The 12,913-nt window shown below is 36.9% G+C and overlaps 1 protein-coding gene across 1 annotated transcript; it reads left to right on the plus strand.

The window, feature by feature from the left end:
* Positions 1–3,478: 3,478 nt before the first annotated feature.
* Positions 3,479–8,834, plus strand: LOC116056599 (eosinophil peroxidase-like). Its single transcript, XM_031308791.2, has 13 exons — positions 3,479–3,634; positions 3,764–3,832; positions 4,106–4,193; positions 4,358–4,533; positions 4,623–4,755; positions 5,055–5,184; positions 5,356–5,562; positions 5,668–6,019; positions 6,126–6,286; positions 6,435–6,693; positions 7,480–7,650; positions 7,779–8,016; positions 8,193–8,834. The coding sequence occupies exons 2-13, from the start codon at positions 3,766–3,768 to the stop codon at positions 8,401–8,403; spliced, it is 2,193 nt and encodes a 730-aa protein (XP_031164651.1). The 5' UTR covers positions 3,479–3,634; positions 3,764–3,765; the 3' UTR covers positions 8,404–8,834.
* The last annotated feature ends 4,079 nt before the right edge of the window (positions 8,835–12,913 follow it).

The raw sequence follows: 12,913 nt of genomic DNA on the forward strand, positions 1-12,913 counted from the left end.
AGACCCAAAAGAGGTTAAAATTGAATCTAGTAATTCAGAAAATAGATAAAAGTAATAGAAAATGATATACTAGCGGAGTTGTGTTGTGATTACACACTGTATTACAATACATGTGTCAACTGTGGGATGTTGAGGTCATTTTTAGAATATGACTATTTTGGAAGATGGGAAGTGTTATGATAGTTACTTATTGATATCTTCTTTTTATAAGCTTGTTGTTTAATGATCTGGGAACATTTGACAAATTTGTATGAACTTATTAATATGTTCATTCTTTTGGAAAAACCCACCTACTACTTTCAGTCAGCCTGTGCCCAAACAAAGATACCAACAATAGAGAGGACAGTAATTATGTTGAGTACGGTAACTGAAGCTAAACAAATGACACTCCCATCTTTCCTATAAGTGAGTAGACGATCAAGATTATTTTATGATTACCCCTTCCTTATGCATTCCACACACACACACACACACACACACACACACACACACACACACCAACATAGAAGTTCAACGTGCTTTACATGAAAAGCCATTAGGACAAGATACAAATTAAACCCAAGACAAGATAAAATGCATATATTGGATTTAAAAAGTGTAAAATAAAGTTATAATAAGTAAAATAAAGGTTACAGTGCAGTGAAAGATATAAATAAATAGTTTGACATTTTATTTTAATGACATGGCATTTGGCATTGGCAAAAAATATACATATAAAAAATATGCTGCTTTAAATGTCCCTTAAGACACAAATAAAGAGCTTATAGGCACACCAAAACAGAGATCAGCCACATCAGGAGGATTCAGTATGGAAGTGGAAATGTAAACTGTAAAACAATGGGAGACAAATGCATGTGATGTTTGAGGTAAAGTGCTGAATTAAATACAATAATTCACAAAGCTATATTAGAATTTACAATAAAAATGCAATTAGTTAAAAATCAAATTTGCTTTTAAATTAACAAATAAATCGTGAGAGGCTTTTGTGTTTTTTGGCTTCAGTTTAGGAACTTGTTTTTGTCTCCGTGACTGACTGGAAAAGTGCTTGGTTCAGAGATGCTCAAAGGACTCAAAGACCTTCAAAACAGGAAGTTTTTTTTTGCAGATGGTACATCTGATTGGTTTCTGAATGTTTATTAAACAAAGATATTTGAGGCAATACTTATTATTCATGTCACTTTTAAAATATCACATTTAAAACAAAATAAATAGATCCAGTGAATTATGGATCAGTTTAAAAGAATAAGAGACTTTTTACGTCCCTTCTAGTCCATTTACCTGAAAAGACACCCAGTACATTCCCCACTGTTACCGTACTTCCTTAAAATAAGATAGGTTAGGTACTGTTAAAGAAATTAAATTAACTTTCTTGTTATTTTCAGTTCAGTTCACTGTCGTTTAGCAAACGAAAAAAACTGTAACAGCTTTGTGACAGTTTGTCACTATTAGGCTACCCCTAATCTTGTCATCTAAATGTATTTAACTAGCAGGTGTTTTATACTTCCAGTACTGCACTGAAAAAAATGCATCGTTTATATCTTCCATAATAATGCATCATTTGTCTACTAATCCATTTCTTCAAACACTGTTCAAAGATGGAGTAGAGTAAATTTGTCACTACATTCTGTCATATCCATCATCGGACTGAACTAGATGCACAACCAACAAACAAAAACAATTGTGGTGAACTACCATGTGGCTTTTCCAGTTTGGCATTTTAGATTTCTTCATGCTTACTGTGATTCACGCCCCACCTGTCTAGTTCATTTACCTGAAAAGACACCCAGTACATTCCCCACTGTTACCGTACTTCCTTAAAATAAGATAGGTTAGGTACTGTTAAATAAATTAAATTAACTTTCTTGTTATTTTAAATGGAAGTTTGTCTGATACAGAATATATGTTTACTTTGAAGAGCCACTTTTGTTACCAGCAGCGTGTTGTGAAGCATGCAGTGCAATGTAGCACAGTGGTTGAAAAATATGACAAAATTATTTTACTTTTTTTGACAAGCCTGGAGCTTCTTTTTGTCTATGGTTTGCTTGTCATTAATATTAAAAATGCCTTGCAGTTAATACTCAAGAAGACCCAAAAGAGGTTAAAATTGAATCTAGTAATTCAGAAAATAGATAAAAGTAATAAAAAATGATATACTAGCGGAGTTGTGTTGTGATTACACACTGTATTACAATACATGTGTCAACCCTGGGATGTTGAGGTCATTTTTAGAATATGACTGTATTTTGGAAGACGGGAAGTGTTATGATAGTTACTTATTGATATCTTCTTTTTATAAGCCTGTTGTTTAATGATCTGGGAACGTTTGACAAATTTGTATGAACTTATTAATATGTTTATTCTTTTGGAAAAACCCACCTACTACTTTCAGTCAGCCTGTGCCCAAACAAAGATACCAACAATAGAGAGGACAGTAATTATGTTGAGTACGGTAACTGAAGCTGAACAAATGACACTCCCATCTTTCCTATAAGTGAGTAGACGATCAAGATTATTTTATGATTACCCCTTCCTTATGCATTCCACACACACACACACACACACACACACACACACACACACACACACACACACACACCAACATAGAAGTTCAACGTGCTTTACATGAAAAGCCAGTAGGACAAGATACAAATGAAACCCAAGACAAGATAAAATGCATATATTGGATTTAAAGAGTAAAATAAAGTTATAATAAGTAAAATAAAGGTTACAGTGCAGTGAAAGATATAAATAAATAGTTCAACATTTTATTTTAATGTCAGGCATTGGCAAAAAAAAAAAAAAAAAATAATAATATATATATATATATATATATATATATATATATATATATATATATATATATATATATATATATATATATATATATATATAAAATATGCTGCTTTAAATGTCACTTAAGGCACAAATAAAGAGCTTATAGGCACACCAAAACAGAGATCAGCCACATCAGGAGGATTCAGTATGGAAGTGGAAATGTAAACTGTAAAACAATGGGAGACAAATGCATGTGATGTTCGAGGTAAAGTGCTGAATTAAATACAATAATTCACAAAGCTATATTAGAATATACAATAAAAATGCAATTAGTTAAAAATCAAATTTGCTTTTAAATTATAAAATGAATCGTGGGAGGCTTTTGTGTTTTTTGGCTTCAGATTAGGAACTTGTTTTTGTCTCTGTGACTGACTGGAAAAGTGCTTGGTTCAGAGATGCTCAAAGATTAAGAGACTTTTCATGCTGAACTTTCTGATATTTGCAAAAACCAGCTGACCATTATCTGATTTTACACATAATTTGTTATAGATAAGATGATAGATGCCCCAATGTCCTTCACCAACTCTTCAATAATTCAGTATACATATACAAGCTGTTTGCTTGTCTATGAGGAAAAATGTAAATAATTGAACTAATTTAATTACCGGCATGTTGGTTGCAAGACCATTATTATTACACATTATTTCCTGCTAAACCACATGCTCATCAATGTGATCAAAGAGGTAGGGAGTTCCTCTTCCTCCAAAAATACTATATATACTGACAACTAATTGTTCTAAAAATCACTGACTCCTGACTGCAGCTGAAGGTTCAACGTGGGACTTCCAAGACATCACAGGTATTAATCCTCTTGTCTAACTTTTTAACTTTGTGGTTAATTGTAGTTCACATTCAGGCAGCCATGCCCTCTGGTATGTTACCCAGCTGATCACTGTGTATATAACAGGACTATGTTTGTCTTTTTCAGAGATGAAGTGGGTTTTCTGCCTGCTATCTGCAGGTCTTTTCCTGTGTTTGCAAAACCATGTGAATGCTGGTGAGTACCTCTGCTGTATACCAAATATAAATAAATGAAACACAGTCGTTTTAAATAGTCTCCTACTACAATTAGTTTTGACATTTAGATAAAAACTAAATACTGTATAGGAATATATGCATATAGTGTATAATATACATTTTACACTTGAAAGAAACCTGCATCATAGCTTTAGAAATCCATTGAATATAACATCAATATAAAGATAGAATAAGAAAATGAAGACGACTTAATCAGAGACCAGACTAACTGAAAGATGTTTTGTGCCTTCAGAACAACGTTTGAGCAGGAGTGTCATTGAAAAGGCTGTGCTTGAAGCCAAGGCAACAGTGGATTCAGCTTATGAGTACTCCAGAAGAGTGTGAGTGTAAAACCTGCTGAACTGCTACACAAGTTCTGCAGTGATAGAAAAACAAATGGCAGAACATGAGCATTATGAAATACATACAAACTTCAAGTTGTGCGCCACCAGAAGCAATCAAAACATCTCAGTGCTCATAAATCTGACCTCTCCATACAATACAGGAGCATTGATCGTGTGAGGAGGAATACAGCAAATCCTTCAGACATCCTGAGGTTGATGAAGCAGCCTGTTGGGCCAACCCGTACTGCTGTGCGTGCTGCTGACTATATGGATAATACTGTTAAACTGATCAAGAGATCTTTGAAAAGACGTGAAAAACGCTCCATAAATGCCACAGGTGTGTATCCAAAATATGTTCTTTTATTTTTCCATACAGGGGGCTTCAAGTCACAATAAATATGTCTATTCTTTGTCTCTGGTAATTAGATCTGATCTCTGACGATGATTTGAAGGTCATTGCTGATCTGACAGGCTGCTCTGCCCAAGTCCGTATCCCTTCCTGCAGGACAACTCCCAATTTGGACAAGTTTCGCACTGGAAGCAGCAACTGCAACAACAAGTGAGGCAACTGCTAAATAACAAGCTTGATGGGTGGACCATAAAAATAACAACTGACAATTATGTCCACAGCTAATTGACTGTTTAACGTTTTTTAACCTGGGGCCGAACTGAATTTTGCCAAAGATTTTCTTTCTTTCATTTCAGAAATAAAGGTGTTAGAAATGTTAGTGACCGTTGGATTGCTAACATTCTTTGTTGTTGAATTGTCAATTACAGTACATATTGTGCATGGTACTGCACCACTTCATGTGAGACAAAAAGAAAGAATAAAAAAGGATTTATTTTTTTCTTTCCTAGAGAAAACAGCCGCTTAGGATCCTCCAACACACCTTTCGCCCGCTGGCTCCCTGCTGAGTACCAGGATACAATCTCTCTGCCTAAAGGCTGGGACTCTCAGCGAAAAGTCAACAGTTTTCTTCTTCCTTTGGTAATATATACTGTATATAAATATATATTTGTCCTCCTGAGGAGGTGGAAAAAGACAATAGTACTGAACAAAGTATAGAACAGTAACATTTAATCACATCTGCATTAATGCTTAAGCTATTAGCTTGTGCCACTTTCACCAAGGTGCTCACTGTCTACATCCTGTCCACAGGTAAGGGAAGTGTCCAACAGAATTCTGAGCACAGCAAACGCTGACGTAGAGAGCGATCCAAGCTACACTCTTCTGGTGACATTCTTCGCCCAGTGGACTGACCATGACCTTAGCCTTACTCCTCAGTCTCCTGCCATCCGCTCATTCAGTAATGGTATTAACTGTGACCAGGGCTGTGAACGCACAGAGCCCTGCTTTCCCATTCAGGTCAGTGTCATACATTAGACAAGAAAATATGTAAAAAACACACACACACACACACACACACACACACATATGCTGGATGCTAATTGCTTTTTGTCATCTAAACAGTTTCCCAGAGACGACCCCCGCGTTGGGGAGCAGTGCATCCCCTTCTTCCGCTCAGCACCAGCTTGTGGTTCTGGAAACACAGGCTACATCTTTGGTGCAAGCAATGTCCGTCAGCAGATAAACTCTCTCACGGCTTACATTGATGCGGGTCAGGTGTACGGTGAAGAGGATATCAAAGCTCGCTTCCTACGCAACCTCACCTCAGATAAGGGTCTGTTGAGGGTCAACACACAGTTCACTGACAACGGCAAGGAGCTCCTGCCCTTCTCCAGCTCGACGACCAACGTATGTGCTACCCGGGCCCGCATTACTAATGACACAAATGCACAGGAGGTGCCCTGCTTTGTGGGTGGTGAGTGGCAGCAAAATGAATGTACAGATGTTCAAAGTGTTAGATTCATTCCAATCATCGTACAGGGCTGACAGCACTTTTTTCCTGATTTTATCTGACTTTTAAGGTGACGAACGCACCAATGAGAATATTGCTCTGATCTCTTTGCACACGCTGTTTGTGCGTGAGCACAACCGTCTGGCACGTGCTCTGGCCAATCTCAATCCTCAGTGGGACGGAGAGAGACTCTACCAGGAAGCACGCAAGATCATGGGAGGATATATGCAGGTTAGAGAGGGACTTAGCTGCATGGATTCCAGAAATGTTGTATTGATAATTGGATGTTATGTTCTCACATGGTTTAATTCAACAATGAATAATAATATGTTATAATAATGGTTTAAAACAATAACTCAGTGTCTTCTCTGTCTGTCAGGTTATCACTTTCAGAGACTACTTACTTCACATTGTTGGTCCAGACATTCTTGCCAAGCAGCTGTCCACCTACCCTGGTTATGATAAAAACGTGGACCCTAGCATCTCCAATGTGTTCGCTACCGCTGCCTACCGATTTGCTCACCTGATGATTCAGCCATTCATGTTTCGCCTTGATGAGCAATACCAGGAACACCCTAAATTCCCCAGCCCATTGCTGCACAAATCCTTCTTCGCACCGTGGAGGGTCATCTTTGAAGGTATAGTCAAGATCTTTAACTTGTTATACTTCACCTTAATGGAAAATCAATTAGTTTTATGTATGTTTTATAGGCTTTAGAAAATCTAGCCTGTTGAAGGAAGACTTTGGCCAATCACAGGTCATTTTAGAGAGATGGCGTTTCTATTGGCTGTTCCACAAATGCAGACCAGAAATCTTCAACAGGGGCTCCGGGACGCATATCCAGCTTGCATATCAATTTAGGTTTAAAGATTAATTGAAAAGACAGGAAACTGTTTTCAAACTGCAATTACACGACACTCAAAGCAGAATTTTGCAGATTCGCCGACTTTGAGATTCAGAAAATCCCACAGAACCAGAGTGTTTGCATATTTAGGCTGTGAAACATGGTTGTTGTGAGTCAACTGTGTGGCAGCCTACTTTAAAATTGTAATCAGAAAGCTGTTTTGCTTGATTTGTTAAATTCTATGATGGCTAAGGAACTTTTTTGCTGACATTTTTTTTCAACTTGTATGTAAGAAGGCTATATGAGATATGCAATAATACAGTCAAAAATATTTTACTTTGGATTAATAAAAGCATGTCAATAAACTATACATGTCTGGCCCTTGAGTTGTGGGTTTCATTTCCCAGTGTGGCCCTTATAGTGAAATTTAGTTTGACGCACCCCTGTAGTAGGACGTCACTGATCAGTCTCTCTCAGTTATAAAAAAACGTTGAAGACTCGCTTTAGACGACATGATTCTCAGTGGGATCAGCAACAGTAACTTAAACTTAAAGTGTTCCTATCTCTTGTGTTCTTCAGGTGGTTTGGACCCAATCATCAGGGGCCTGGTGGGTCGTCAGGCCAAGCTGAACACGCAGAATCACATGATGACTGATGAGCTGAGGGACAGGCTGTTTAAATTTTTCGCTAAGTTGGCGATGGATCTGGCATCCCTCAACATGCAGAGAGGCAGAGACCATGGATTACCTGGTATTACACTCATTTAGTCCTTCTATTTCTTTTCTGTTTTGTATCTTTAGAATATTGTCTGCATCTGAGCCTTTGCAGATCATGCATCATCTTAAAGATGGCTACCTTTTTACCCTGTGTCCCTATAGGCTACAACAAATGGCGTGGGTTCTGTGGGCTGTCACAGCCACGAAATCAGGCAGAGCTGGCAAATGTTCTCAACAACCCCAATCTGGCCAAGAAACTGCTGGATCTCTACAGAACACCTGACAACATCGATGTGTGGTTGGGAGGAGTGGCTGAGCCGTTTGTCCCAGGAGGAAGAGTAGGACCCTTGTTTGCATGCTTGATTTCCACTCAGTTCCAGAGAGTCCGCCAGGGAGACCGGTATGTGACATAACTGACATTGTTAAAGATTTGGAGATATTTGTGTTCCCTGCACCTTTACATTCACTTTTACATTCAAATTAACACTAACATTGCACTATTGACTGACATGTACTGAAGATGTGGAAATTGCTGTGCTTGCCACACATTTAAAGATGATAAACTTTCAATTTCAGACTTTGGTGGGAGATCAAGGGAGTCTTCACTAAGGCCCAGAGAAAGTCCCTGAAGGACGTATCACTGGCCCGCATCATCTGTGACAACACTGGTGTCACTGATGTACCAGAGAAGCCGTTCCAGTATCAGGCCCGGCCAAAGTCTGGTTACACTAAATGTGATAAAATCCCTGCCTTTGACCTCAGTCCATGGAAGGAGAGTATTGTGTAGGTCCTCACTGCAGCGGTCTGACTAAAGACAGCTACATCTCAGAGCATCTGATTTTTACGTGACCTTTTTTCATGTTCCTGCTGACCTGCTTGCTTTGTTGTGTGTAATGAAATACTTTTCCTTTACCTCCTTTTTTAATAATGACAGGGCAATTTTTACATTACATTTATTTAACTGCTAGAATTAATTGTGATTGCTATGAGTGCTTTAGCTTTCAGTTGAAATGTGATATTTTTTTAGTTCCTTTTAATTTTATTTGTTTCTCTCTTTAAAATGTAATTTTAATGACTCGTAAATGAAAGTGAACTCTCTAAAAAAAATCTGTGCATTACAAGGCATGTATTTTTCAAAAAAGAAATAAGTGGAATATAGTCTTGTTGGTCTTAAGAGTTGACAATTTACATCACATTAAATGAGTGTTACTCAAACAACTATGACTCGGTATTTCATTTTTATAACAATATTTCCAAGATCTCTGGTGAACTGAGCAACATTGGACCAGGAGAAGGGGTAAATAACATGTAATAAAAATAATATAATTATTTTATTTTGCTGTGTGTCACAGTTTAAGCTCTTACACGTTTAATCTGCATTATATTGAAACTTTAAATTAGAAGAAAATGAGCATAGTTTATGATATACTTTATACTTAAAGTGTGCCATTTTGCTTAGGTGAACTCCAAATGTGTTAGCAGTTTAATTTGGTTACCTTTCACCAAATATGAATGAAAATTAGGTATATAGTTAACTTATATAGGTTGGTTGGCTAATAACTTTAGCCAACCAATATCTCAAAGTACTGCATTTAAACACCATTTTATGTATAAAAAGCAGCTTTCCCACCTCATAGTTCCTTATAGGTTTGGTATTATCTGAGCTCATATCATTGTCTGTGGCACTTTACTGATTTTTAAATCTTAAAGTTGTAGACCATGTAGAAATTTTGTTGCACTTTCAAAACCAGATTACTCAGGGACCGCTTGTTGTACTGATGCTTGTGTTGAGTGAAGAGTTTGTAAGATATTTCACAGAGTAATGGGTGTGCAGAGATTTATGCAGAATGCAAATATGATAACACTTCATGTAAGTTCAATGTTAATTTTTGTCACAGCAAGGGAGTTAACACTTTTGCATGCGCCATATCCATGTCACATTCTCATTAGGGGCTGAGCCCCCCTAAAGGTCTGATCCTAGAATCGCACCTGCTGCTACTTCATACTTGTACTCCACTACACCTCAGAGGGAAATGTTGTAATGTTTACTGCACTAGGCTACATTTATCTGACAGCTTTTGCTTTATTGCTTCAGGCTGGGCTTGTTTCTGCAAAAGCTCATTGAGTATCGGATACAATTAAAACTATTGAGGAAACATTTTCCTTTGACATTGGTCCAGTATTAAACGAGATCACTGCAGTCGGAAACGGACGTCCAGCTTGTTTTTACGTTCATAAAAGTGCCTGTTTTGCCACTGACAGGCTCAGGTTATTATTCTAAGTGTCTGACATCATTATGAAAAGTATTTCTAAGGAGGTCGTCCTTTCTGTTAAAAAGTAAGAGCCTTTTTTTAAAACATAAAAAGTCCGCGAAATTGCGTTCGCTAAACCCACCAGACTAATAAACAGTAATTTTAGCATCGTAAAATGGGCATTCTAGAACATGTCTGAGCTCTGAGCAGTGCTTTATGGGGTGCCGAATGTAAAAGTTCGGTTACAATTTTTTAGCTGATAAATTTTCAACATTTAGCTCACTTTCCTCACATTTAGCGCATTTTCCTCACATTTGAGACAGAAATTATATATATATATTATATCTAAATGTTAAATGTTAAATCTAAATGTTATATCTAAATCTAAATGTTAAATATATATCTAAATGTTAAATGTTAAATCTAAATGTTATATCTAAATCTAAATGTTAAATCTAAATCTAAATGTTAAATCTAAATCTAAATGTTAAATCTAAATCTAAATGTTAAATATATATCTAAATGTTAAATCTAAATCTAAATGTTAAATCTAAATGTTAAATATATATCTAAATGTTACATGTTAAATCTAAATGTTAAATCTAAATCTAAATGTTAAATCTAAATCTAAATGTTAAATATATATCTAAATGTTAAATGTTAAATCTAAATGTTATATCTAAATCTAAATGTTAAATTTATATCTAAATGTTAAATGTTAAATCTAAATGTTATATCTAAACCTAAATGTTAAATTTATATCTAAATGTTAAATGTTAAATCTAAATCTTAAATATATATCTAAATGTTATATCTAAATGTGTCGCCAAGTGTAAAGCTAAATATTTAGAAAATATTCAAATCCCCAAGGAAACCACGCCCACTGCAGTGGCTTCAAATCGCGCTGCACCGCCCCCACCCCCTCCCCCGCTCCCTGTGGTGAAAGCAAAGGACTTAGGTCAAAGGCAGGCATGGCCGGTTCTCTAGGTCTAGGAGACATTGAACGGGCGGTCATTGCAGGCGGGCTGCACTCTACGGTGTACCTCCCCCGGTCCAGTCCACAACATCAACGGTAAGTTAAGTTGTTTTAATTTTAGTTCTTTATGCATACTGGAGGGGGTTAGCCACTGTTAGCTAACCCAGCCAGTTAGCTGTGTGACGGATGCTAGCTAAAGTTTTGTTATCCACTTTCTGTAGTTAATGTGACTGAGAAAGGTAACTTAAGTTACCCATAACCTAGTTGACTTAGTGGTTACCAGTGACAAAACTGACCACTTACTCTATGAAGCCTGTGCTGTGGTCAACATGTGTAATATTAACGTACTTTGCCGCTATATCTGACATCTAAAATGCGGGCTCTTGTTTCAGGTTTTAACACCAGCGGTGCCCAGTGCCATAGGCACTTCCAACTTCACGTCACTGAGATCAGTAAGTTGTGATATAGCTGGATAACGTTTATGTTACCTTGAGAAAAATAGATAAAACTATTGATATAAAATAACTGTTTCTGGTTAATATTGAAGTTCAACATTGGTAATTTGAGGTGTGCAAGCTGACGGCTAACTGGCTAACATTAACTAGTGGAGTGCACGGATTTATAAAGAGATGGAGTGAGCACGCAGCGGTGTGGCGGGGCTGACAGATGTGTGTCGATTGGTGTAGAGCTGCAGTATACACTGATTTTAGCTGTTCATGTTCACTGTGATCCACATTTTGCGATGAAAATACATTACGCAGACCTTCGAGCAAAGCAAAGTTCCTGGACGTTACGCTGATACATTGTGCTGATTGTAGTGACATAAATGAGCTGCAATTTACTTAAAGGCATGTTTCTGAGGAAGAGTTGTTGTGCTGTTGCTTGCTGTAGTCTCATTTCATCAAATACATCTGTTGTGCGTTGGTTGTGTTACTAAAACATAATTGCATATCAGTCCAACCCCTTGTCATTCCCAGCTTGTCCTACAGTGATTATGTTGTTTGTGATATCCCTTGGTGTCACTGTAGTTATTTCTGGTGCAAGGTTATGATTGTGAAAAGGCAAACTGCTCTATATTACATACTGTACATGCAATACAATCTGAACCAAAAAGTTGAAGAGAATAAATAAACTGTTTTTGGTGCTATTTCATCAGTTATTCTTTACCAATTATGAAACTAATTATTATATGTTTAGAAATGGAACTGCCAGCTTTGTTCTACTACTTAACTTATGCTAATTGTAAAGGGTCACAATACAGCTGTCATAGTGTTGTCTTTTAATGGAGTTTAATGAGATGTCATGGAAATTACTTGTAAAATGCAATTTTAGCATAAGATGGCATCTGCTATGTTTTTGTTTTTATTTTACATTTGGCCTTGAAGTTGATCTAAACCATACTAACCTGTCATCAAAACAAAAAACAACTGAATATTAGCACACAGAGTTAATGCAAAGAAATGCAGCAAACCGGAAGTCATTTTTTGGATAGAAAATGCTAGACTTGTCCAGACTCTGTAATGCTTCTGTTCTGTGGTCCAGGAGGAGAAGTTGTGGGCATCCAGTACTGTATTGAAAGGTTGTATCATGGAGTCTATTGAACACACCATGAACTCTATAGTGAAACCAAGTGATTTGACAAAAAAATCAACATAGGACGAGTTGGAAATGAGAGCAGGTTTTATTGATTGAGTGCAAATCTGGATGGGTGTTTAAATTGAAGCAAGTCTAGAATTACTTCATTAAAGAAGCACTAATAGAACTATTTTTGGTTAGAATTTAAGTTCAACACTGGTCATAGTAGGCTTATGTAAGTGTTAATGTGAAATGTACTAACTTGATTGGCATATAATGATTATATCCTGTTCATGGCAAAATGACATTAATGGCTCCACAACACTAAATGTCAGCATGGAGGCCTGTATGCAGTTCTTTACAACTTTACTGTTAAACGTGGTCACTATCCGCTCTATTAAGACTCTTGGTCTGCTTGTTTTCAATAGGCTCCTCTGCCATCCATCCCTCGACGTAATGGGGCTCAATCGGGATACTTGAGACGAAGGCATGTC

The sequence above is a fragment of the Sander lucioperca genome, chromosome 2 (assembly GCF_008315115.2).
Source record: "Sander lucioperca isolate FBNREF2018 chromosome 2, SLUC_FBN_1.2, whole genome shotgun sequence".
NCBI lineage: Eukaryota > Metazoa > Chordata > Actinopteri > Perciformes > Percidae > Sander > Sander lucioperca.